This window comes from Lasiodiplodia theobromae, assembly GCF_012971845.1.
Source record: "Lasiodiplodia theobromae strain AM2As chromosome Unknown scaffold_16, whole genome shotgun sequence".
In the NCBI taxonomy this organism is placed as follows: Eukaryota; Fungi; Ascomycota; class Dothideomycetes; order Botryosphaeriales; family Botryosphaeriaceae; genus Lasiodiplodia; species Lasiodiplodia theobromae.
Genome location: NW_023336366.1, coordinates 181,691 through 207,282, shown reverse-complemented (window position 1 = coordinate 207,282; position 25,592 = coordinate 181,691). Strand labels below are relative to the sequence as shown.

The 25,592-nt window shown below is 55.6% G+C and overlaps 8 protein-coding genes across 8 annotated transcripts; 4 read left to right on the top strand and 4 right to left on the bottom strand.

Annotated features, from left to right (window-relative positions):
- Positions 1-471: 471 nt before the first annotated feature.
- On the bottom strand, positions 472-2,182 carry LTHEOB_5723 (Mannosyltransferase 1 CMT1; the record flags this gene model as incomplete). Its single annotated transcript, XM_035514900.1, has 2 exons — positions 472-1,517; positions 1,564-2,182. The coding sequence occupies 2 exons, from the start codon at positions 2,180-2,182 to the stop codon at positions 472-474; spliced, it is 1,665 nt and encodes a 554-aa protein (XP_035373415.1).
- Positions 2,183-4,203: 2,021 nt separating this feature from the next.
- On the top strand, positions 4,204-6,727 carry LTHEOB_5722 (uncharacterized protein; the record flags this gene model as incomplete). Its single annotated transcript, XM_035514899.1, has 4 exons — positions 4,204-4,459; positions 4,610-6,070; positions 6,121-6,521; positions 6,575-6,727. 4 exons carry the CDS (start codon positions 4,204-4,206, stop codon positions 6,725-6,727), a joined length of 2,271 nt encoding a protein of 756 aa, XP_035373414.1.
- A 310-nt stretch (positions 6,728-7,037) lies between these two features.
- On the bottom strand, positions 7,038-8,279 carry LTHEOB_5721 (uncharacterized protein; the record flags this gene model as incomplete). The annotated part of the gene is made up of 1 exon (XM_035514898.1): positions 7,038-8,279. The coding sequence occupies one exon, from the start codon at positions 8,277-8,279 to the stop codon at positions 7,038-7,040; it is 1,242 nt and encodes a 413-aa protein (XP_035373413.1).
- A 2,793-nt stretch (positions 8,280-11,072) lies between these two features.
- Positions 11,073-11,828, bottom strand: LTHEOB_5720 (Aggrecan core protein; the record flags this gene model as incomplete). Its single annotated transcript, XM_035514897.1, has 2 exons — positions 11,073-11,398; positions 11,456-11,828. The coding sequence occupies 2 exons, from the start codon at positions 11,826-11,828 to the stop codon at positions 11,073-11,075; spliced, it is 699 nt and encodes a 232-aa protein (XP_035373412.1).
- A 2,501-nt stretch (positions 11,829-14,329) lies between these two features.
- On the top strand, positions 14,330-17,201 carry LTHEOB_5719 (uncharacterized protein; the record flags this gene model as incomplete). Its single annotated transcript, XM_035514895.1, has 6 exons — positions 14,330-14,443; positions 14,509-14,605; positions 14,663-14,744; positions 14,800-14,849; positions 14,907-16,049; positions 16,102-17,201. The coding sequence occupies 6 exons, from the start codon at positions 14,330-14,332 to the stop codon at positions 17,199-17,201; spliced, it is 2,586 nt and encodes an 861-aa protein (XP_035373411.1).
- Positions 17,202-18,465: 1,264 nt separating this feature from the next.
- On the bottom strand, positions 18,466-19,621 carry LTHEOB_5718 (Family taurine catabolism dioxygenase; the record flags this gene model as incomplete). The annotated part of the gene is made up of 2 exons (XM_035514894.1): positions 18,466-19,358; positions 19,408-19,621. The coding sequence occupies 2 exons, from the start codon at positions 19,619-19,621 to the stop codon at positions 18,466-18,468; spliced, it is 1,107 nt and encodes a 368-aa protein (XP_035373410.1).
- Positions 19,622-21,889: 2,268 nt separating this feature from the next.
- Positions 21,890-22,738, top strand: LTHEOB_5717 (uncharacterized protein; the record flags this gene model as incomplete). The annotated part of the gene is made up of 1 exon (XM_035514893.1): positions 21,890-22,738. The coding sequence occupies one exon, from the start codon at positions 21,890-21,892 to the stop codon at positions 22,736-22,738; it is 849 nt and encodes a 282-aa protein (XP_035373409.1).
- Positions 22,739-23,606: 868 nt separating this feature from the next.
- LTHEOB_5716 (Integral membrane protein) lies at positions 23,607-24,979 on the top strand (the record flags this gene model as incomplete). Its single annotated transcript, XM_035514892.1, has 5 exons — positions 23,607-23,753; positions 23,804-23,840; positions 23,893-23,969; positions 24,025-24,416; positions 24,481-24,979. 5 exons carry the CDS (start codon positions 23,607-23,609, stop codon positions 24,977-24,979), a joined length of 1,152 nt encoding a protein of 383 aa, XP_035373408.1.
- Positions 24,980-25,592: the final 613 nt, after the last annotated feature.

Sequence of the window (25,592 nt, the reverse complement as noted above, 5' to 3'; positions counted from 1 at the left end):
GCCTCGTGCAGCTGCTTCGCGCTGACGTCTTGCGTTGCACCGCCGCCTCCGACGCGCGTTGGGACGATCCACGTGACTGCTGGCAAGCTGAATTCCATGACGGTGGCGGTGCACATGTGTGGCACTGTCGAAGCTAAAAGCGTTTCACAATTCTTGCGGTTCCTGCATGGCATGAAGAAAGAATGGAATTCTGGGTAGTCTTGACGTATTACAAGCTGTTAATAATCCAACCAAAGCATTGTTCTTGTTGGTCGTGGGCCGCCTCATCAAGCCATGCGAGCCCTGGTATCTTTGATACGCATTCCTTCTAGTTTCCCAATAGTCTATAGCAGCCGCATCCGGTGCTTCGTTGTTGTTCCAAGTTTTCCCGTGAAGAACGCCTCCGCTATGCAACCCGAGCCATTCCGTCTGGCCGGTCAAACGCCAAGCGAGAGTGAAATCGATAAAAAAGAATCAAAGTGTAGAAATGAATCAAACAATCATGTCCAAGGGCGTAGGAAGGTTCATCCACTTCGGCTCGTCCTCCTTCTCTCCGAGAACGAGCAGCTTCCGGCTTCCGCAGAAGAATCCCGGAGGAGCAATCGTTTCCACCTCTTTCCACTGGCCCGTCATGTCCTTGCCCTCTTCGTACGGCGAGTTGTACTCCCACACCTTCTCCGTAATTTGCTGGCCGGGCTCCATCAAGCGGCGCGGGTTGACGCCAGGCAAGCCAACGAACCAGTTTAGGATGTTGTGGATCGGCGAGTAGAGACGCTCCGGGCGGCGAGTCAGCCACAGCCACGAAAGGGTGCGCTCGTCGTAAGCTGTGCGGATGTACGGGTTCATGTAAATGCCGCTGGGAGAGTACGTGTCTCCAGGCTGCCGCGGCTTCTGGATGTCCGCATTCACAAGGCAGCATTCCGAAGCATCCCAGTATGTGCGATCCTCAAAGCGGAAGCGGATGGCGGAGCTGTTTGCGGGGATCTGTGGGTCCTCGTGTCCGGCGGCTGTGGCTACACCCCAGGCCGTGCCCTCGGAAGGATCGGTCGAAGCGAGCGCCTTGGTAGACTGGAACCACTTGGCTTCGTAGCTAATCATACCGCCCCAGCAGCTGCGAACACGCACCGCGTCTTTCTGGCCGATGACATCGTTCCTGGTAGCATCGTGTCCGGCGCTGGGGAACCACGGGAAGAACGGGATCCCCATGCTGTTGCCCTCCAAGTCTCGGGACGCGAACGTGTCGTAGAATTTAAAGGGGTTGATGAAATCGACGGCGCAGGCAGCGCGATAATCGGTGCGGCCATTTTCGCCCATGTTGGTGGAGAAGAGCAGCTGCGCGGCATCCACGGGGTCGAAAAACACGTCGTTGAGGAAGAGCACCTTGTCAAAGGTGACCTCGGCGGTCTCCAGCGGGCGCAGGGCCCTGTTTCGAACTTCGGCAAGGTATGCAATCCGCTTGATCCTCTTCTCGCCATTCGGCACGGTTACTCGGCGCACCTCGTCCAAGGAAAGGTGCTCTGAAACAATCGAGGAGTTGCCTGACAAAATTAGCTTCGCCTTCGCCAATTCATGCCCGTTACTTACAGGTCACCCTCTCCCTGAACTGCTCGAGGGCGGCGTTGGCTGCCGGCGCGGGATCATTCTCGTAGATACTCAAATAGACGTTGTCCGGGCCGAGCAGGTCCACCAAATCCAACACAGCCTTGCCCCACGCCCCACCGACCAAAAGTCCCTCGTCATCATAGATGCTAGACGCTATGAACACCTTCTCATTGTTGATGTTGCCGCGGCCGGGGGCCAAGGATTGGGTGGCTCGTTCTCGGAGATCATCGTAGTGCGCCGGTGCACGCGTATACGAGGGCGTGAAGACCATCGTGGTGACAACAAGGAGACACACAAGATACGGAAACAGAACAAATGACCAGAGGATGCACCGCATAATCGTCCGGCGCGGCCTGCGGAGCGACGCCATGTTCCTGTAGCGGTAGACATCGTCGAAGTGGCTGCCCCCGATGGCGGGCATGTATTGGAGAGGCACCCATCGTGATGTCCTTTCCGCAATGTCGGCGATGTCCTCGGATTTGGGCGAGTCGCAGTAGGCTTCGGGGAAGGAGCGCTCCGAGTCTTCAGAGTGCGAGGAAGACGGGCGAAGGGGCGCGTAGCGCGGCGCGCGGGCGCGAGACAGAGAGAGGTTGAAGGGCATGGTATGCTTGGCGCTGAAGCATCCGCGCGGCAGCGGTTATATGCAGGAGGATTTGCCGCGGCAGTAAAAAGCGAAAGACAAAAGAAGGCGGAGGACGACAGCAATAAGAAGGAGAGACCGGCGGGCTGGGGGCCTAGGTAAACTTGGCGAGAGAGCGACACGGCCGCGCAAGGCGGCGGAGGGCGGAGGGTGATGCGCAGATGATGGTGGCAGTGCGCAGCGTTGCGCGTCCGGTAAGCGTCCCAACCAGGCGTGCGGAGATTGGAGCAGCGCCCAGCGCGCAGCCCCTTGTGAGCGCAGCCATGCACCGCATTGGCTGGAATGTCGAGCTGTGCGCGAAATTGTGCAGCCCGCGAGTCGCCGTGACCAGTAATGGCAGGGGGTCGTCTCAAACGGATCTAGGGCGTTAAGATTGCGACGGCCGCTTGCCGTGACCGATCGAGCCTTGGGACGGGTTTCAAGGGCCTCAGCTGGCCCAGCCGAGGACCGAGCGCTGCAGCTGATTCCTCCGTAGGGGAGCGCGGTGGAATGGAGATGCTGCACCACGGGGAGCCGAGCACGAAAATGGCCGTGCCTCCAAACCGCCCCCGCAGCCAACTTCACCTACGCCGCCGTGTCACCGACTCCGTCCTTGCCAACCGCCGTGCCGCGACGAGCTACGCCGCAACGAGCTGGGCTGTGGTCATCTGCAACCGGCGCCGCTCTGAGGGTGGCCGTGTCGGGGCGGAGCTCAGATGCCTCGCGCCACCTCTCAGACCGCGCTTGGGCGCACCGTGGGTAGGGCCGCTCACCGCAAGCATGTCCGACTTCAGCAGTACAGGAAAAGTCCGTATTAGCGCGTGGGTCTGTGAAAGGGGAACAGCATGACCTCTCACCTGCTCTGAGTCGTATTCGTTTTTCCAGGAGGCTGCTCTTTTGCATCAACCGCAGCTTATTTTGACTTCCGACCAGGGCGTCTTTCGCTTTACGAATACGCATACTTCGACGTGCTGCTGCATGGAGTAGCGGCTATCGATAAAGACAACAAGCCGGCCAGGAGAATGCTTAGTGACCCTGGAGCCACTCATGATCACTTGCGGTGCGGATCCTGTCGATGCGTCCAGGCAGGGGCCTTTCCGTGTTCCCTGATTTTCTGACACAAGCGATAGGGTGAGAAGCACAACACACGGTCCTCATTGGGGACCAAACATGCCGTCAACTGCGCAGCATGTGAATACGCTTGCTACACGGCGGGATTGAAAAATCTCACCAATCATGTTTAGCAAGGTGCATTGCGCTCTTACCACGCGCTTAACTAAAGGAAATGCCTAGACGTAATTACAGATATTCGAACCGGACAGACACATTCTAACGCGTACTTCGACCACGAACGAAAGTCGGTCCTGTGACTTCTTCGAGAGAGAGGTAGCTTATCTTGTCGTCAGCTGTGGGTGTCCGCGTAGCATTGGTCTGCATCAACGAATAAGCTGAGTCACACGACGCCTGCAGAATTGGTCAAGATGGAGAGAACCCGATTGGCTTCCCACTGTGTAAAGAACGCCCATTTTCCGCAGGGAAAGTCATTGGAGACTCAACCGCGAAGTGTTAGAAATGGCGAGAATTGCATGATTGCCTTCTGCGCTTGGTTGTCGGTTGCTTTTTGTGGTGGCTCTCTTGATTACAGTGATCGCTTTGCCAGAGTGTTTACAGTCGCCAGCAGATTCAGCACATGGAAGTACGGCGATGGCAGTGCCTGCTGTTTCTGTTCGCTGCTTTCTCGCAGTCCTTTTGCGGGAGAAATACGTCCTGGTCGCGCCTGCTGTTTCTGCCTCGCCGTCCCCATGCCTTCCCAATGCAGCAGGCAAACCGAGTAGATAACCCGCCTTCTTCGCCGTCGCCGCCATCGCCCTTTCCTCCTCTACCAACACGTTTCAGTGAAGACCGTCACCGCGCTTTATCGTAAGTCTCGTCCTGTCCATCCACACGCGTCATCTACAACTCTTGTCCTGCTTGTGAGCGGCGCTTCGACACCACCGTCCATCATGAGCATGCCAAAGCACCAAAGCACAACTGTGGCTGACCCGCATCAAGGTGAAAATCTCCCAGCGTTCCTGCACCGCATCAACTTCAGCCTCGACGCCGGGGGCGCACCCCGCAAGCCTTTGTCGGCTTCGCTGAACAGTGCTGCGCCAGGCCACACAGCCTTCGGGTCTCTCAGCTTCCCGCCACTGCAGACGAAGACCAACTTCTCGACGCCCAAAGTTTTTCATCCCTCCCAGTCGGTGTGCTCCACTGAGGGTGCGCGGGAAAGCTCACTCAAAGCATCTACCTCTCTCGACGGCCCTGTGCGCCAAAACCCACCCCTTCCACGCTTGAGTAAGACACCATAGATTCTCTCAGACTTTGAGCTGCTCTTTATGTAAAGGTAACAGCTAAGCGTAAATGCAGATCCTCAACCCGATCTGCAAAAGACTTCTGCCAAAGAACGTCCTTCAACCTCTACCTCGGCATCCATCAACGGCTCTGAGACACAGGCCCTCCATCACGAAGCTCCTCCATCGAAAAGTTCCCGAAACAAAGATCACCACGAGCTTCCCGTGTACGCCTTAGCACAAACTCTTCGAGCAAGCTCCATTGGTGCCACAATGGCTCCAGGAATCCCAAATGAGGCCAGTGGCCTTGGATGGAGCAAGTACGCTCCTAGCGTTCAGAACGACGGATTATCCAAGGGCGGTCTCAACAAGCGCACTGCCGAAAGCATCGCTCGCCAGGCTGAAATTGATGCCCGTTTATCCAAGCTTCGTTCGCGTCGCGATCCCATGACCGAGCAGCGCGATGAGGCTCGTCGCCTCGAGCTAATTGCTTCCCAAAAGGCGGCCGAGGATGAACATGCCCGCAAGAAGGCTGAGCGTGTCAAGCTTGAGAAAGAAGAGCAGGAGCGGATCAAGCGCCAGAAGGAAGAAGAGGAGCGCCTCCAGCGCGAAAAGGAAGAAGCCGAACGCCTCCGGCGTGAGAAAGAAGAAGCCGAGCGTCTCCAACGTGAGAAGGAGGAGGCTGAGCGCCGTCAACGGGAGAAAGAAGAGGCCGAGCGCCTTCAACGTGAGAAAGAAGAGGCTGAACGCCTCCAGCGTGAAAGAGAGGAGGCCGAGCGGATCAAGCGCGAAAAGGAAGAGGCCGAAGAGGCTGCCCGTCGTGCCGCTCTCTACGAGCGCATCGATCAGGTCGAGGAAGACGGCTTGAGCAAGATCCAAGCCATGCAACTGGAACTCCAGAAGAGCATTGAGGAGTCTACTATGCGCCAACAGCAAATATCGAACGACATGAATGCCAAAAAGAGCGAGATAGACGAGGTTCAAGAGACCTTGAAGCGTGTCCAGCTCGAATTCCAGGATTTGCAGGATGCTGAAGTCTCAATCACCGCCAAGCTCGAGGCAGATACGAGGGAATGCGATGAGCTTCAGACAGCCAGTGAGCAGATCATTGAGCGCGCCTCCACTTTGCGGAAGGAAGTCGAGGAGAAGACGCTGAAGTCGCTCGATGAGATCGAGGCCTTTAAGCTGCCGGGCAATATCGAACAACAGACTGCTCCTGCTTTCAAAGACGACAAGCCAACGCCGCCCGATGACCAGTCCAGCACGGATTCCTCAAGTGAGCCCGACGGTTCGTCTCAGGAACAAGCTTCACCTCAACACAATGGTGACAAGACCAAGCATGACAAGACTGGCAATGGCGGTGTTTCCCAGGGTGATGTAGTGCAGTCGAAGCCCAACATCGTGGAGAATGGCAAGGTCAAGAACATCATGTCCACTGAGCCAGTTTCAACGCATCGGAAGGCGAACAGCAACCAGAGCCTGGAGAACAAGTTCAAGTTCGAAGAATGGCCTTCTCAAGAGGCGAGGCCTTTTGGTGGTAAGTGATACCCAATAAAATGCCTTTGATTATTGTTAACCCTATCACAGGAGCTCAGAAGCGTTTGGTCAAGTTGTACAACCTCCCCATTTCGTCCACTGTTGCGAGTATCCAGGCCTTTGTCTGGGGTGGACGTATCGAGAAGATTGAGTACACGCCTGGCAATACCTACGCGTGGATTCTCTTCATGCGCGGTCAGGACTGCGAGAAGTACTACAGTGATACCGCGAACGGCATCGAGCATCCTGATGGCAACCGCACCATCTGGGTTGAGTTGGGTGAGGCGGTTTCGGTCAATGAGACGCTTCGTGGCTTCTACGACGCCGGTCACACTCGTTGTGTTCGCGCTGTCGGTGCTGATGAGGATTGGGGCGAAACTGCTCTTGTCAAGCTTGCTTCGGCGAAGAAGCGCAAGCTGGAACGCATTGTCAACGGCGCCAACCCCAAGGGTGTAAGTGTCTGCTGTTCAAATGATGTCTGAGTAATTACTAATGCGGTGTCCAGCTTCGCGTGATCGAGTTCCGTTTCACCAACATCGTCGATGCTGGCCGTTTCAAGGTAGAGCTCCAGAACGACATTGACTGGGAGCACTGCAACATCTACTTCGGCACTGACCCCTGTGAGACCAACACCGGTGTCCACTTGGGCGTTCAGTGAATTGACTTCTTGACCATCGACGCCTGGACGACATGTCTTCACTACCCAAACGCGAAATTTCAACATGCACAAGTTCGCACGGACAAGAGTAATCACACAGGCTTCTTTGATCATGGCTTCAATGGGCGGGATGGTTTCCCACAATTACGAGAAGATTACTTGTTTCCTGCTGTTGCTTTCTCAACATCATTCTCCGTCTTTCCAGATAGGACAATAGCGATGTATCTCAAATGGCAGGAGAGGTAGAAGGTCGAAAATAGAAATGAAATTTCCCTTTGCTTCATCCTGTTCCCATATTACGTAGGTATGATCAGACAATGGCGTCTGGGTTTTCTTGCATCCTCTTAGCCGTGCCGACGCCAGCAACACCTTCTTCTTGACTCTCGCCCAGCCAGGGCTTCTTAGCTTCTCCAAGGACGCTCTCAGAAAGGAAGTAGACGAACAGACCCAAGATGATCAGCACAAAAGCAATTGGATACATCCAGTGAACGGTGTAGTGGAAGACCTGGATGCCGATGATGACACCCCAGAAGTTACCGGTCAGCAGGGAGATGTTGAAGAAGGCGGCGCTGGCGAGGCGGAACAGCAGCGGGGCGAGGCTGTAGAAGAGGAAGAGGATGAGGGTGTAGCCGGTCATGTAACCGCCGACGGCCGAGTCCCAGGTGGCGGAGCGGAAGCTGGGGCGGTCGAAGATGGCGGCCTGGACGCCGTTGACGAACATGGCCCAGAAGCCGAGCTGGCCGAGGACCTCGTAGACGGGCCGCTTGGAGACGAGGAACTCCTCGAAGGTGTTGCAGACGCCGTAGAGGGCGGCGCCGAGGAGGGCGAAGAGGTCGCCCTTGAGCTGATCGGCTGCGGGCCCCGTGTTGTTGGAGCCGGTGATGGTGTCGGAGGCCAGGAGGATGCCCATGCCGCCGACGCAGATGAGGATGCCGAGGTACTGGGTGATGTGGTAGCGCACGCCCAGGAAGATGAGCGAGAGGGCGACGACGACGACGATGGCGAAGAAGTTGATGAGCTGCAGAGACAGGATGGTGGCGTAGCGGTAGCCCAGCACGACGAAGTAGTTGCCTTCGACGTCGAGGAAGGCGAGGATGAAGTAGCGCCAGCCGTCTTTCAGGACCATGGAGAAGTAGCCGCGCCAGCCGTACTTGTACACGGTGTAGGGCGTGTAGACGATGTTGAGCAGGACGTAGTTGAAGAAGGTCTGGAAGGCCGGGATCGAGGTGCCCTTCATCGAGAGCAGCGTCGAGAAGGTGTTGGTCGAGGTGATGCAGAGGGCCAGGATCTGGCCCAGCACCAGCGCGTACCAGAAGTACCGCGTCTTGAAGTAGGTCGTCTGGATGTTCAGCCAGCGTCGCCGGCGCGGCTTCTCGCCTTCGTGCTCCTCGGCACCATTGCTACCTGCGACCGGTGTCGTCGTCTCGACCAGCGCCGGCTTGATGTCGTCGGCCGTGGTGGTGGTGGTCGCGCCGTTGTCATAGTGCTGGTCTTTGCTCGAGCTGGGACGGGCGGCATCCGTGGTGCTCGCGGTGATTTCGGTGGACGCCATGATCTAAACACGTCGTACAGTATCGTATCTCTTCTCCGCCGAGGCTGAGGGCTACCAGAGCTCACGCGCGTCGATCGGCAGCAGCGTGGGGTGTCTGTGGGCGAGGAAAACCCGACAGCAAAACGGGTGGGATGCAAAAGCAGAGGGGTGGGAGCTTTAGAACGGGCAGCGAGCGCAAAACTCCAGAAGTCGCTCGCTCGTTATTTGGCGGTGCTCCGCGAGGGGAAGAGGGCGAGATGTCGCGTGAAAGAGTTGGGCGTGCGGCGCGGCGACAGCTACTTTTTCACCAGGTACCGCACACCCGGCTCCGCACCGCATGCACACTTCTCGCCTCTTGGGCCCCGCTTCGGCACGTTCTAGCTCTCGGAGCAGGAGAAAAAGCATGGCGACTTTTCCGCCCGCCAAGAAGGCGGTGGGGAGGGCTGCCGCCGCTGGTTGGCCGACATGGCGGGCGGAACTGGCAGATCGGTGGGACGCGGCCGTCGGCACGTTGCCCTTCTCGGCTTGGCTCATCGGCGCTGCCCGTCAAGCGGCTGATGGCTTCTGGAAGGTTAGCTGCATGGCAGGGATAATGACGCAGGGTGGTGGATTGCTGTCGAAGGCCTCAGGCATCAAGAGTTGATTGAAAGGACGAAACGTGAATAAAATAACGTATCTTGACATCAATAACATCGGACGCGCCAATAAACAGATTGGGACGGTCACATTAAGCTACATGCATACTCCCCAGAATGTTGTCACAAGTCCACATACGGTCTTAAAACTCATGTGTAGATCAAGGCATCTGTTGTATTCTTCAAGACAGGTTGCGAAGGGGCAGAATCTGTTAATCGGCTGTGCTGTTAGCCATGGGACAGACGCCAGGAACCCAGAGCTCCATGGAAATGGCGGGGCACGCGGTTCTTGTTTATAGTGATCGGCCCCCACCCTTTGCTTATCTCGCCCTTGGTGGCACCAAGCCGCGCAGATCTGCCGAAAAGCAAATCTTCCCATGCCCTGAAGAAGCCAAGCAGATCACAGATACGCTTTGAATCGTCATCCGCAGCAATAGCTGCTCGTATTAAGCCTCAGTTACTCTTCACTCCGGCTTGCCCGCCAAATACAGCAAGCGCTCGGAGGCAGGCTCTTTACGCCCCCGTATCTCATCCTTTGTTGAAATGCACCCTTTTCTTCCGTTGCCAAAAATATCCTGCTAGGCATTTTTCCGCAATCCTTCTGGACCCTTGATCTTTCCCTTTCTTGCCTGAAGGCCGCAGGTGCGCTGCGTTGGCCGCCATTTTCTGTGTCATGCGTTTGCTCGCACAAGGGACGCCTTTGAGGGTGTCGTAAAAGTGTAGAGATGCAGGGATGGGTGTTTGGAGCTAACTTGGTGCTCATCCGTGCGTTTCTCACTACCCGGCGCTTGGTCATGAAACAGTGCGACGGGTACGATCGAGCCAGAAGCGCGGAAAGGATGATCCCAAGTCAGAATCCGGCCCACGTCGCTGCAGGGGGGGTTGAAACATCACTGTCAATCTTTGCCTGAGTGAGGGAAAGGGTTCATGTTCTTAAACCCGCGGCCCGGGTAAGCTATACATGAGGTCCTGACGATCTCGCCGCGATACTTTCTCGAGGCCTAACGATAAAGCAGCCAAGACAACGGTGCCATATGGGATCTTTTTTTATCCCCTTGGCGTCCTCTCGGGAAATAGCAATTTTGCCGGGAGGTCGGCCGGATACTCACGTGGGGTCCAGGCATAGAAAGGAATGCAGGTCGGTGCGCTGGCAACTATTGGTGCCTGGCGTGAAATAAACGGGAGAGGCACCTACTGCCCTTCCCAGGTGCAATAGGGTTGCGTGGAGACGGTTGCTTAGCGTTCCGCGCCACTTGCGGCGCAAGCGTTGAGTGAAAACAACAGACCACTTTCTCGGAGCTCAACAGTGAATGATATCTGATGACATGATAGCACGAAATCTGAAGTTCGGAAGTCGCCTCAGCTCTCACGAAAATGCCTCTGCAGCATCACGCGTGGAGGTGCGCTAAAAAGCCGTGCTTTCTGAACGAATGGCACGCACCCCATTCCAATTCCGGTCGCCCTTAGGAATCGGCCACCGCTATTGGAAAAGCCTCGCTTAATTTTTTCGTTTCTCCTTTCCCACCCAGCCCGGTCCAGCCTCTCGCGTATATGTCCGGAAGCCAAAACCACCCCACAGCTGCATGTCTGCGCTGCGACGGTGCCCACTGCGCCGCCTACTCCGCATCGCAGCGGTCTGAAGAAGAGCTGAAAGACGCGCGTATGGGCCGGACGCAATGATGTTGAACAAGTCCGGCCTGAGAAAGGAGGAGCATCTCGATCAGTCCAGATCGACAGCACCCACGTCGCATTAGCTTCCGGAAGGAGAAGCATTCGCTTCAGCCCTACTGGAACAGGTATGGTCGGAAATGTAGTTCGTGGTATGTACCGTACAATCAAGGCCAAAACTGACGCCGCATTCCCGCAAATGGTTGGTAGGTTGCCCGGAAGATAGTTGGAAGAAAGAGGAAGGGAAAGCCACCCGCCGCCAGGCCCGCTAATAGAAAAGAAAAAGCAAAGCGTAGGCTGTTTTAAAGAGAATCCAGACAAATCGTGTACACGAATCAGACCTGTTAACGTATATTTTGAAAGTGTCCAGCAAATATTCGTAGGAAAAACACTCCTTATCGAATCATGTGTTGCAGCGGCATTGGCCCCGTCCTTGCATACACTGTTTTCCACCTCGCTCAGAGAACGATATTGCAATAATGACCATGAGGCAAACGAGTCCTCAAACAGTTCAATGCGCCTCAACAGGAGCAGACTGTCGCTTCTTGCTGCTGAACCAAGTCCGCCTCTTGGACTTGGGGCCGGGCGATTCCGGCCTGTCCGCTGTGGCAAGAGTCCCCGGGGCTTTCGGCTCGCTGGAGATGCTGGGGTGCGTAGCGATGGCCGAATCCGTCTTGGGCTCGGTGTTGCTCGCCACGGACGTTCGTCGAGAGGAGATGCTGTTCCTTGCGGGATTGCGGGCCGGGATCTCCGGTGCGGGGGTACCCACTTCACCCAGCACTTCATCCTGTTGCTGTTGCATGCGGTTGCTAGTCGTTCTTGCCATCTCGAGGTATTCTGGGCGGAATGGTCAGTTGAGCTTCGTGTGCACGACTGCGAGCCATTTGAACTTACGGGACTGCGTGGAAGACTCGCTTTCGTGTGACTTGGTGGATGAAGACGAGCTACCAGCTTGTTCTTCCACTTCTTCTTGCTCCTCGACCATGGTGACGATGTGCGGGCTCATGACGAACGAGGATGCTCTTGTAGGCGGCTTAGAATTATGTGAACGATACTGTCTCTTGCGGCCGGACAAGCTTGGAGCTTTGCTGGGATCATAGGTGTACATGGTGGGTTTGAAGTCTGGCTGCCTTGTGTGAAGCATCATACGGCCATTGGGACTTGGATCCTGGCTGCGAGACATCATGACCGAATCGATTGAGAGGTCTTTGCGGCCACGTGAAGACAGGTTGGGCTCGCTAGCGGCGCTCCTGGTCATAAGAGGCATTGCTGGCAATGATCTTACCGAGGAGCTGCTTGATGTCCTTAAGTTGCTGGGCCGCTGCGGAGCGTACGTGTGACTTGCGCGAGATGGATTGGGGCGAGCTGTAGTTGATGCCGAGATGGATGTCGGAGGTGCAGTTGATGCTTTTGGTTCCCTTTGCTTCTCATCGGAACCTTTGGTAGACTTTTTCGTCCTTGCAAAGATGGGCATCTTGAAGGATGGTGGAGAAGGAGTTATGTCGAGACCCCAGTGGAAGACGGTGATTTATTAATGGAAGGGATGTGTTAAACCCCGCAACCGCGAGCGAGCGTGATTTGTACTAGTGCGCACTCTCTGGCAGTCGACTTGCCGGATGCGGCTCGACCAAGCTGTGGAATGGCCAAAGTCTGGGTGTCGAATCGGATAAGCTGGAAAGGGTAGGGCAGGTGCAATAGACCAATTAAGCGAAAGCAGCAATGTTCCGGTGCTCAATGGGGGTCGAAGATGCAAGGGGCGTTTCAGTGAGTGAGAGACAAGTCAATCTGAGTTTGCTTCGTCGTCAAGGTGCTGTGAAGATGAGAGGGGCGGAGAAGGCTCATCTTACGAGGGGAACCGCGTCGTTTACATACGTGGGATTCACCCAGGATTATTGAAGCGGGTCAGCGACAGGCTTACCGGCACATTGGCGCCTCGCAGGTGCAGGGGCCGTATCTTTAGCGGCCAGTGGCTCCTAAGCTTTTCTTAGTCGCTTGACGAGCTCGTACTTCATCCCTCCAAGCCCGCGGCTCGGCCGGCTAAGCTGATCGGACGGCGGCGAATCATTTGGCCTCGCTCGACAACGATTCGGGGCCTTTCTCCGTCGCTGCTGCATTCGGAGCCGTCGCAGGTTGAGAGGCGGCTGGGACGTTTGTAGTCACGGATGTAAATGTGGCTTGGGAGTGACTAGCTCCAAGGAACGTCCATTGCCTCTCGACCGCCTTCGTGACTGCGGTGGTTCGAGTGCCGTCCTAATCTCGCCCATACCCGCATCCAATATTGCTTCTAAGCGGGCGCGAGGTTGCTCGTCAGACTCGAGATGCACAGTCTGACTGAGCAAACCGATAGATACTGCAGCCTGTCGGGAGATGCTCCACCAGGCTGCAGCAGCTGAACACCGCATGGCGATAACATGCCGACAGATGGAGACCGGACTGCGCCTATCGTGCAACAATGGCCAGATTCGGACGCTTGGATGGTCGTTCTGGGCTTCTGGCGTCCTGGAAAGGCCGTGCTGGGCAGGGTCCTTCCCTCGCGGTCGAGACAATGCAAGCCTCAGCCGCGGTGGTGCTCGTGGCTTCGCATCGTGGGGCTGGCCGGCGAGTCGAGCAGAGTCCAAGCGTAGGTAGATGGGTTCCTCCGCGCTCCACAGCGCGCGCTGGCAAGCGTGGGGGCGGCATTGGCAGGGCCCCGAGCGTGCAGTCGCCGGGTCGGCCACGTGCGGACGGCAGGCTGGAGTCAATGGCCTCTGCAGCGGCGGAATGTGCCAGCAGCGTCCCCAGCCTGCCAGGAAGCTCCCAGGACCGGGGCACGACAGGGACGTCCAACGGTGCGTTTCGCCGCCCGAAAAGGCAGCTACCGCTTGTCAGCCGGGCCAGGGTGCAGCCCTAAGGGCTCGCGTGCGGTCGTGCGGCGAGGCGTTCGGCTTTGGCCGCCGTTGGGCTGGGTCTCGTCCCCGGCAGCGCAAGATCGGTGCAGATAAGATTTGGATTTGACTGCAAACGCCGGCGTCGACCCTTGGGCGGGAGCTGCAGCAGATCGGCGGCCTGAGGCAGCGCGTGCGGACGGGCCGGGCTATTTCGGGCGCCGGGGGTGGCGGCCAGCGCTAGGCCGAGCTTCGTCACCACTCGCACGCTGGCGACGGGCCAAGGCCAAGGCCACAAGCAGCAGCCTGCCAGCGGACCAACACCTGCGCGCCGTCACCCTTCCGCCGCGCTGCCCCTCCGCCCTGCACCCCGAACGCCTCCATCTGTCCGTCGCCGCGACGTCATTGCTCTCACCACCGGCTTTCTCCCCACCTGGTCGCCCTCGCCCGCCGACGCGTTGGCCTGGACTGGGCTCCCGCTTCCGCCGCCCGCTTATCGCTGGTTATCGAGCCTCGCAATTAGCCGCAGCCGCAGCCCCTAAGCACGCAAAAGCCTCCCCGACCGGAGCGCGGCCCTCTGCAAGACACGACGCGCCCACCGTCGCCCTTCCGTCGATCTCGTCTCAAGCGCCCGTCATCATTTGACCCGCCGCAAGCTTCCCTGTCACGCCGAAGCGCCCAGGTCCCTGTCCGGATCCGTTTGTGCGCGCGCGCGCGTTGTCGACCCCAGCCGCACCTCGTCGTGTTGTGCGCCAGCTCGCCCGACCGCGACGTACCACGCCCTTCGCGACACCCCGACCGCCGCCATCAACCACCCACCGCACAGCAGGCGCATCAGCCTCGCGCAGCCGACCGCCTCGGCTCGTAGCCCGAGCGACGGGACGACGCCAGCCTCGCGCCCACGATGGCTCTGGCTGCGCAGCCGGCGAACGATCGCAAGCGCGTCAAGGTCTACGAGCTCAAGAATGGCGACTGGTTCGATCGAGGCACCGGTTTCTGCACCGGGACCATGGTGAATGTATGTCTGCCTGCGCGCGCGTCCCTCGCCAGTGCGCAACGTGCTGACGCCATCGCCACTTGTAGGATGAAGCGCGCATCTACGTCCAATCTGAAGACGAGCCCATACGTACTCTGCTTGAGACCCGCGTGACCAAGGACGATGGATACCAGAAGCAACAAGGTGAAACTGAACGTCGTAGCACCGGCTGGCGGAGGGGGCATGCTGATGATAACGCAGACACGCTCATCGTATGGACGGAGCCGAATGGCACCGACATGGCGCTCAGCTTCCAGGAAGCTGAAGGCTGTGGAGCAATATGGTACGCTGGGGCGCTGTATGCCATTTTTGAAGGAGATGGCTGACCACTCTGCCAGGGACTTCGTCAGTGAGGTGCAATCACACCTTACTTCGCTATCAGGAGCTGGTGAGTCGAATTGCGCAACTGGAGCACCGCCAAGCCATACTGACCTGTATTTGCCAGACGATGGACTCTCAGACGACGTTATGGACATGAACCCAATCATGCTCCCCGATCCCGAACTCGGCAACCTACCCGAAATCGAGCAAGTCATGCGCGTGGCGAACAATACTCCCCAAGGCCGCGACGCGTTGGCCAAGTTCATCGTCCAAGCAGGGTACATAACGAAGCTCGTCCCGCTCGTGGGAGTGGCTGAGGACTTGGAAAGCTTGGAAGATTTGCATCGCCTGTGCAACATCATGAAGACGCTCATCCTGCTCAACGACACAGCCATCATCGAGTATGCCGTGACCGACGAGGTCATAATCGGCGTGGTTGGGGCGCTCGAATACGACCCCGACTTCCCAAGTCACAAGGCAAACCACAGACAGTATCTGGCTGACGAGTCAAGGTTCAAGGAGGTTGTGAAGATTGAGGACCCGCTCATCAAGAAGAAGATTCACTATACATATCGGCTGCAATACCTCAAAGACGTCGTGCTAGCGCGCATTCTCGACGACCCAACTTTTTCGGTTCTGAATTCTCTGATCTTCTTCCATCAGGTTGACATCGTCCAGCATCTGCAGCAAAACCAAGCATTTCTCAAGGAGTTGTTCAGCATTTTCACGCCACAGGAAAGCAGCGGCCAGAGAAAAAAGGACGCTGTCCTTTTCATCCAGCAATGTTGCACCATTGCGAAGAGCCTGCAGGCACAGGCACGCGCGCAGCTATACTCGAACTTCCTCAGCGGAGGGCTCTTCAACGTCATCACATTCGCGCTCAGGCATACCGACGCGGCCGTACGTGTTGCCGGAACTGACATATTGGTCGCCCTCATCGACCACGACGCTATCATGATGCGCAGTCAGATCTTCAAGGCCATCAATGACAAGACTAAACCACTAACGGACACGCTCATCGAGCTTCTTCTCGTTGAGACGGATCTGGGCGTCAAGGCACAGATGGCCGATGCTATCAAGGTTCTTCTGGACCCTAACGCAAACTCGGCCACAATGGAGACACTTGGTCGTGCCAACAGCGAATTTCTTGCCAAGGTCAGCCGGAACGCCCCATCGCCGCAGACCGAGTCCTTCATACAGAATTTCTATGACGAGTCTGCGAAGAAGCTATTCCAGCCACTCAAGGATTTGGATGGACGTGAATCCAGTAAGTGACTCAGCTAATTTTTTTTTTTTTTTCAAATGCTAAGCTTGCGCAGTGGAGGACCTCACCATCCAAGAGGTGTCATTATATTCACATCTCGTCGAAGTTCTCTGCTTCTTCATCCGACAGCACAACTTCAGGAGCAAGTACTTCATTCTCTCTGAAGGTCTTGCATCCCGCGTGGCTCAGCTTATGGCTTGTCCCGAAAAGCATCTCAAACTCACCGCTTTGAAATACTTCCGGACCTGTATCGGACTGCACGACGAGTTCCACAACCGTCAGATCATCAACAACCGCCTCTTCGACCCTATACTGAACATAGTTTACGAAACGATGCCGCGGGACAACCTTCTCAACTCTGCCTGCCTCGAGCTTTTCGAGTTTATCAAGCGCGAGAACATCAAGGTCATCATCAACCATCTCGTCGAGAACTACAGAGAGAAGCTGGAAGGGATCACTTACGTTCCTACATTCCAGAATCTCATATTGCGCTATGAGCAAATGCACGAAAAATCAGATGTCACTGCGCAGAACTCATTCGCTAGCGACGACACGGAGCCTGGCCGTATACCCATGAACGGAGGTCGTATGCAAGGTCTCCGCGACATGGATGCTGAGGAGGAAGCATACTTCAATGGCTCGGACGATGAAGAGGAAACGACTTTGCCCTCGCACGAAGGAAAGCCTATGTCCAATGGTGCTCGACCTCTCGTTGACTATCCCGAGGATGACGAAGACTCGATGGATGTGCTTCAAGAAGGTGTTGTCAACGCAACGCCTTCAGTTGAGCAAGCACCGCAAGACGCAGCGTCAACAAATCCGCCGACGCCGCCAACGTCGACATCGCCTCAAGGATCGCCGCCAAGTGAGCAGGTGCAAGTACCGTCGACGCCGCCTCCGGAACGGCTTTCGGAGAAACGTCGTAGAGAGGAAGATGATGAAGATGAACTCGGAAAGCTCTCGGCGAGCAGTAAGCGGCGCAGCGCTTCGATCAGCAGTGTGGGCAGCAACAACAGCACTACGGGTGCAAACACAGGGCTAAGGAGGAAAAAGAGCGCCAATAATGGGAAGGACGGACCGCAAAAGATGGCCATCAAACTTGCGCATGCCGTCAAGAGCAGTGCGGGCGATGGCAAGGGCAATTCGGGCGAATGATATGTTCCAGAACGACGGCTCTACTTCTACCGGGCTCCTTGACCGTTGGCCCGTTGCTATTACATTGCGGATTGACGGCCAGGCCCTATGTCCGATACCAAACTTCAGCACATTGTCAAAAGCTCGCGCCAAAAGATTATTGTTGATGCATTTCCACGGCGCAAGCGGGGAAACCCGCTGTTATATTCTCGGGACTGGTGGGAGGGATCAAGGAGTTCTTCGAGAATCTGTTTTTGAATGGATGCCTTTTCGAATTCATACACAGTTCTTTTCGGGCGCACGGCGCAGGCTCGATGGCCATTTTCGCCTCCTGACATCTGCTTTTCTTTTCCCGGACTGGATGGGGAGGCGAATTGGCTGCTAATTGCTACAAATATTTTGGCACTTGCATATTGAAGCATTTGCACGGCTTTACCCTCTCGGAAGGATGAAATGGGGGAAATGAACATGTCCGTTATTGAGGAAAAGGGATGTACGGGTGGGACTGGGGGCGTGGGCGTGGACCCGTGTTATCGGATTTTGCGGAGCCGGATTGCTCGGTCACACGGGCTGGATACCAGGCGTTTCTTTTTTTACTCTCCAATCCATGTTCTTCCCGTTGGTCGGTCATCCTTCTATCATTGCTTAGCATCATATTATCCCGTCGCTTTCGATTTATTCCTTTGGCGGAATTCGGGCTCGTCCCGCTGATAGGGCTGAGCGGGGGAAAGAGAGGCAGGGGTTTTATTTACATGTTATGGTGGAAAACTGGAGGTCTACTGATGGGCAGGATACTTTATGAAGCACTCTCGCTACTCCTTCGGGATTGAACTCGGAGAAGTGTGGGATAATGCATCCGATGGCTTTTCATCGCTCGACTTTGGTTTTCCTTGAAGTCGTGAGATTTCGGTGTGCTCATTCTTTTTGACACTCTGAAGAAGACAACGGTGTGCAATTAATACAAGCCCTTGACAAGTCACTGTCGTAATAAGCCTTTTAATAAGCTCGGATATTCCTGTAGACTTCAACTTCTCACGCAACACAGTAGGTTACGAAAGATAGCCACCTTTCCCAGACCTCTTTCATCAGGAACACTACATGCTACTTCAGTGGAAAGTCAAAGTTCGGAATACGTGTGCTCGTCCAGTAAATGGTTACATATAACGTAGTCAGGACGTGTGCTTGAGCATGAAAAGATACATTATATGGTATCGAACTTTTTAATTTCATCTTCAACTCTAAAATAAGAATACTGTCCGTTCAGGGTATTTCCTCCTTCAAGAACTCAAGCCTTAGCATTTGCCTCCTCGGCCTCCCTCGCCAGAGCCTCGCGCCTGGAGGAGCTCTTGGGGTCGAAGTAAGGCCTCTCGCCGATGCCAACGGCCCTGTTGCCGAAGCGGGGGCCGATGTGGTCGTAGTCGAAGGTGGCCGTGTGGAAGACGCTGCGGTTGTCCCAGATGGCGATGTCGTTCTTGTTCTGCCAGCGGAAGCGGACCTGCAGCTCGTGGTTCTTGTAGAGCAGGTCGAGGAACCAGTGCAGCAGGTGGTCTCCTTCCTGCTTGGTGAGGCCGTTGATGCTCTTGGGGAAGACGCCGACGGGGAAGATGGACTTCCAGCCGCTGACGGGGTTGGTGCGCACGACGGGGTGGGTGGCGCGCAGCACGGCGCCGACGTTCTCGGGCGAGCCGCGCGGCTTCTCGTAGACGCCGAAGCCGCCGTTGGCCGCGACGTCGTTGAAGAAGGGCGCCTCGAAGTTGGCCGTCAGCGTCTCGACGAACTTCTGGTACGGCGCCGAGAGGCGGTCGTAGAGGTCGTAGCCGCTGGCCCAGAGCGTGTCGCCGCCCGTGCGTGGCAGCTCGACCAGACGCAGCGAGGTGTAGTCGGCCGGGACGGGCTCGAATTGGATATCGGAGTGCCATTGCGCCGATTCTTGCGTCTTGCCCGAGAGCGCTGCCGACTTGACCGGGTCGTAGTACTTGCGGCGCTGCTCCGAGGAAATGGTGCTGATCTCGGGATCGTTGCCGCCCAGCTCGCGGTCATCGTTGAGCACGGGGTGGATGTGCAGAGTCGAGGTTGAGGGCTTGCCCGTCAGTTCGCCCAGGCGGTGGATCAGCTTCTTCTGCAGGTCGTTGGTGAGATCATCCTGGGCACGGAAGAAGACAACACCGCGGCGGGAGACTGCGTGTATTGGTTAGCAGTGCCAGTTTGCAAAGTGTGGGTCACTTACTGGTGATGGCTAGTTCCCTCAACAGCTCGTCGGCGTTGGGGGCGTTGATCCAGTCCACCAGGTTCACGTCCTTGAATTCAGTTCCAATAATGGGAGTAACCTCGAATGACTCGTACTTGTCGAGGGCACCCGAAGGCTTCAGAGGCGCCTTGTGGGAGACGTCGGCCTTGGACGGAGGCACGACGACCTCGTGTTCAACAGCAGCAGGAGCCATATTCAGACAGGTGGGGACTGTTCGAGGGTTGGAGGAAGAAGAGGCTTGGGGAGTAAGTCTGCTAAAAAGGTAGGTGGCAGCTGCAGCAGACCAAGAATATATACTTGACGTTCAAACAAACGCCATGGGATTTCTTTAGCAGCTTGCAATCCCATCAGCATGGAAAAGACGGCATCTCACGTGCCATGACGACAAATGGGGCTGGTTGACACAAGGCACGAATTGGCAAGTCAGGAAGCCTATCCGCGTCTGGGGCCGCGCACATTGCGGCAATTGGGAAAGCGGGGAAAGAGGTATCGTGAAGGAGAACTGATAAACATTAGATCAGCCTATGACACGCATCTACCGAGGGGCTTGGGGGGCTGTGCTAAGCTCGCTCGAATGGCGATTTGCGACGCAAGAGCGGGGGATTAAATTGGGTATTGCCTTGACGTTATTCGTTGGAGGGTGGTGGTGTTGTTGCTCTTGGCGTGGTCGGCTGATTGTGTGATCGAGCCATGCGATTGCGTCTTGCAGACACCTCGGACCCAGACGTCTTGCGTCTTTCCGATTGAAAATCATTTCAGGCCTCCAGAACAACGTGGCAGTGTTGCCAAACTTGTTGACAGAGACGTGCGGTTTTGTACCGGCTAATTGAGGCTTGTTATCAGCGTAGCTTCTAATTGCGCCCGACGTGAGAACTGCTCTTATGATTATTACCATAATCTTTGTTCCTTTTAGAACAATCAGCTTAAGGCATTACTTCTGGCAGAGCCCTATATTTTTGATTCCATCAGCGTTCAACTGCCACTCTGAATACGCTCACGTCGTACTTATCGTTTTTTTTTTTTGAGTGATTTTCCATCGTCTCTTACCATGATGGATGTGCGAAACAGCAAGTTGTGATGACTTCTACGGGGGATTTGTCCGATTTCGTAGGATCAGAGCTATTGCAGCCAATGGTGCAGAATTATGAAATGCGGAAGATTTGGCACAATCATCCAGTGGAAATTCATGTAGGTTTATTTCTCTTGAAAAGGCGATATTCCAATCCAAGTGGCCAGAATCGCGGAGAATTCGAAGTACTTGTGAAAAATACACATTAGCTCGTGAAAATTAGTCACTTACGCTTTTGGCATGCTAATTGCCAGTTTGTCCAGCCAAGCGCGCAGTCCCGCCATTCCTGCCTTGCTCTCATATATTTACCGGGTGCTGTTGGCCATTGCCCGGTTCAGTCGGTCTCTCACGTAGGAATCGAGTACTGTTGTGTTGATCATTCCGTTGAGAATGGGAGTCCCTAGCTCTTTATAGAGGTATAATCTCCCTTTGAATGTCATGGGATTGTAAGTTGATAAAGTTGCAGGGATGTTGATATTGGAGTAGTACCTTAGGTTGGATGGTCTGCTCGGGTAAACGTATAAGCTCTTTTCGACCTACGGTAGCATACGGCAAAAAGAATCAGGGCGACGGCAAAACATCAGATAAGAAAGTCAAAGCTTCAGTTGCCAATATTCCTGGGTGGAGGAACCAGAGGATTCATGCCGAGCGAGGAGAATACCTTGATCCTGGTGGCAAGCAGCCATTGACGATGTTAAACAGTGCGGTGTGTGTAACAAAAGAGGGTTGTAGCTCACGACGCATAGCGGTCGGTAGTGGTAGTGGTCGTATGTCGAAGGTCTGGAGCGTATAAAACAGACAGTAAGGCGGGATCAACGTCGAATAACATGGGGGGCCAAGACGCAGGGCCTCCCTCTCCGGAATATGCGGATTTCCTGTATATGTGCATAATCATAGACATGAACAAAAAAAAAGCATAAAGTGAAATTGCAAAACGTACAACAGCCGGGATTCCCCAATGGTCACCCACTTGAGTACTAATCGGCCGGTTCGCAGCTTGAGTAACGGCTGAGCGGACGGGAAGCCCTATATTCTGCGACCTATGGTCGTACGTGAAAGGCCGGGAGGTTTGTTGCAATTATATCCTATTGTCCCAGGTTGGAAACGTGCTGTTAGTAACGATCAATGGTACCAGTTGGCTGGCCATCAGCTCGCGAGAGGGCTGGTGCATAGACGTTGGATCTAGAGCGGTGTAGAGGTTAGCGTGGCACTTGGTCTGGCCGGGTTCAAAATGGAAATATCGGGCAGATAATGCAATGGCGAGGTGCGGGTTTGATGGTGAGCGGTTAAGATGGGAGCTGTGAAAGGAAGAGACCACGCTTTGCCCGATCGGTGCTAGTGTCGATCTCCAAGAGTCGCACGGATGAGATCACCACTCAGCTGCCATACAACATGTTAAGAATGTCTCCAGCCTCGGTCGACCTGTTGATCCTCGGTGCAGGGTGGACCTCGACGTTTCTGCTCCCGCAGCTCGACGGCGCTGCCATCTCCTGGGCGGCAACCACCACGACCGGCCGCGATGGCACCATCCCGTTCAAATTCGACCCGCTCTCGTCGGATCAGGCCCAGTACGACAAATTACCGTCCGCGAAGACCGTCCTCATCACCTTCCCGCTCAAGGGCACCGGCCAGTCCCGCCACCTGACGTCCATGTACCGCAAGGCCCACGGCGATGAGAACAACTGGATCCAGCTCGGCTCTTCCGCCATCTTCGCTGACTTGCATTGGAACGACAGCGACTCGTCCTACGACACCGAGAATCCCCGCGCCATTGCCGAGGACGAGCTCCGCCAATGTGCCCAAGGCTGCGTCCTCAACTTGTCTGGACTCTATGGTGGGACCCGTCACCCCAGCAATTGGATCGCTCGTGTCGCAAAGACCAAAGAACAGCTCAAGGCCAAATCTGCTCTTCACATTGTCCATGGCGAAGATGTTGCCAGGGCCATCGTTGCTGTCCATCTCCACTTTACCCCGGCTAGGCGCTGGCTTGTCACTGACCTGCATGTCTACGACTGGTGGGACGTGACGTATACCTGGGCTCCTGTTGCTGAAGAGAAGGCAAACGAAATGCTTGGTGCTGATGAGGCCGCGAAGCTCGAGTACAGGAAATGGGTCGTTGAGTTGATGGAGGAATCTAATGTTAGGGCTCTTCCGCGAAACCCTGACACGCTTGGTAGAGTCCTAGACTCAAGAAGTTTTTGGGCCGCTCTTCGGACTCGGCCCGAACACGGAAGGGTCTAAAAAAAGAGGAAGTACTAGGTCACCAATTGCTCAAGCCTCTTTCATCGCCCATGACTCCGTTAGGTGAAGCTCTGCCCACGCCTTGTAAGGCTGTCCAGCTATTGCGGAGAAACCCGCTTATGTAGTGCGAACCACCGTATACGCTCGGGAAATTGTTGCTAACAGTTCACGAAACGCAACGGCCAGGATGAAGCTTGTCTACCGGCCGTACCCGCACGCCGCTCCGCCACATATTTAGGCCGTTTAGCCGGCATGCTCCCGGCAAATCTCGCACTTACATGAGATAAACTAGGTACTTGTATAAAACAACGGGTCGGCTGAATTGTCATTTCTTATACTCGATGCTGACTGATGCAAATCAATGCTATAGTTGGACATACGATTTACCAGAGGCTCTTTCTACCGTGAAATAATACACGGAGTCTTGAATTTCCCCCCAAACTAGTTTGTGCGGCATGTTCTTCCGTGTCCCCGTAAATTTCCAACCGCGTGTTCCATGTCGGCGATCACGCAGCATCAAAGCCTTGCACGTCCGTCTTGGCTTGGTCTGCGCGAGTCGACCCCCTGCTCAGCAACGCACACCAGCTGTTTCCCCAGGAGGAAGGCGAGGCATTCAGCAGGACTCATGTGTCGGCAAAAAGCAAATTCAGTCAGCCCACCGAAAAGTCCCTGCGAACTCCTGCATACGCATGCGCTCGCCGCCCAAGCGAGCCCCGACCTTCATCTTCTCCGACTGCGCCCCGCACATAGGAAATCATAGTAAATTTTAAAAACATTTCAAGAGCACTGCTGCCGCCATGTTTGAGAACCGCCTTTCCGCCGCCAATCTTTCTTCTCTGGGTTCTGATCACCAACACAAGAGATCGCCATGGCCGGGGAGGACCAGGGCCCCATCTTGATCTGGAACACTTGCGTATTTGGATCGCTGGCCATCCTACTCGTGGCCCTGCGTCTTGGCTTTCGAGGCTATCGCAGGCGATTGGACCTCTCGGATTACTGTATCTTCATTGCCCTCGTAAGTATCCTCAGCCCTGGGTGCTCCTATCTTGCTAACAATTGTCTCAGCTATGCTCTATTGCACAAGAATGCTTCAACCTGATAGGTGACTTCCCTCAGCGCTCAACTGTTCGGCATCAGTAGCTAATCCGTGCCAGCCGTCGTCTCGTATGGCTATGGCAGACATGCAGCAGATCTGCCGCCGTCAATGAAGAACTCAGTGGTTCCAAAGCAGGTGCGCATACCATTCCAATTACCCATAAACATACACGCTGACCCACCATCTGCAGCTCTTCTTCGCGAACATGATCGTCTTCAAGCCGACCTACCTCTTCACTAAACTCTCCCTCTGCCTCGTCTACGCGCAGCTCTTCAAGCGCGCCGACTCCAAGACTGTGCGCATCACGCGCATGCTCGTCTACTTCACCACCTTCGTCGTCGTGGGCTACTACGGGTCCGCGACCATCATCAGCATCTTCCAGTGCAACCCGATCCGCAAATCCTACCTCTCCAAAACGTCGGGCACCTGCATCGACCTGACGCAGTTCCGCTTCAGCGGCCACGCCGTCAACATCATCACCAGCATCATGGTCATCTGCATCCCGCTGCCCGCCCTCTTCAAGATGAAGGACAAGCGGCCGGAAATCAAACAGCTGCTCTTCCTCATCCTGCTCGGATTCGTGTACGTGTGCCTTAATTCTCCACACCCAAGCTCTATCTCTGTTGCTGACGATGATCCCTATCAGCCACACCTCCTGCGCCATCACCCGCCTCGTCCTCCAATTCTTCCCCAACCCAGCATCCAAGACGGACCCGCAGTGGGCCAACACGATACCCAACACCATCTCGATGGTCGAGATGGACGTCGGCATCATCGCGGCGTCGCTCGTCGTCATGCGGCCGTGCTTCCAGTTCCTGTACAACGTCGCCACCGGCCGCTCCAACGCCGACTTGCTCCAGTCGACGACGCGCACCGGCGGCGGGTACAGCGGGTCCAAGTTGAGTAGTTTTGGGGGAGGTGGTACTATGTCCAGCGCGCTGAGGCGGGAGAGGAAGATGAGTAAGGCTGTGGATATTGAGATGGAGAGCAGGTTGGTTGAGGAGGAGAGTAGGGGGGGTAGTGTGGCGGATGGCGGGAGTGGAAATGGGTATGTGAGGGATGTTGGGGATGTGAGGGATAGCTTTGTGGGAGTGGCGGTGGAGTATGAGGCTTGGGAAGCTGGACAGAAGGGGAGGATGCGGTGAGCGCTTCTATTGGAAGAAGTGAGAGGGAAAAAGAGAAAAGAAAAAACGTACGCATTCACTGCATTTACTTTGTTTCTTTACGATAATGATATACAAACACAATTGTGTGCCAGACTCAGAGATAGAGGCAGAAAATAACTAACATGCTATTAGCTCTTTCTTGCTCCTCGTGCAAACTCTGGAAGCATGGCTGTAAGCAAAGCAACCCCCTTGTCTTCCACGCATGCAAGATACACACAGACGCCCGTACATCAGCCCTCGCGTGCACAAGATACTCGAGCTCGAGCAACAGGGCTGCAGGACAATCATCAGCCCCGCCACCGATGTGCCGGAAGATTGCCGGGCTCCTTCAGGGGGGGTGGTTTGTCGCTTACTATCTGAGAGAGAGAGTCATTCTTTGCGCGCGCCGCATCTAGGCTCCGGGGCTCCGGTCCACGATCGGAAGATAGTCTTGATACGAAGAGGCAGCAGCTACTACGGCGCCTGCCGAGACATTCCACTTTCCGGTATGGATCCGGGTAGCCCGCTGCGCCGCATCGGTAGTGGATCCGGTATAGGCGAGATCTGGGATTGATTGGGGGGGCGACCGCTCTAGCCGGCTTGGCTCTCTGAT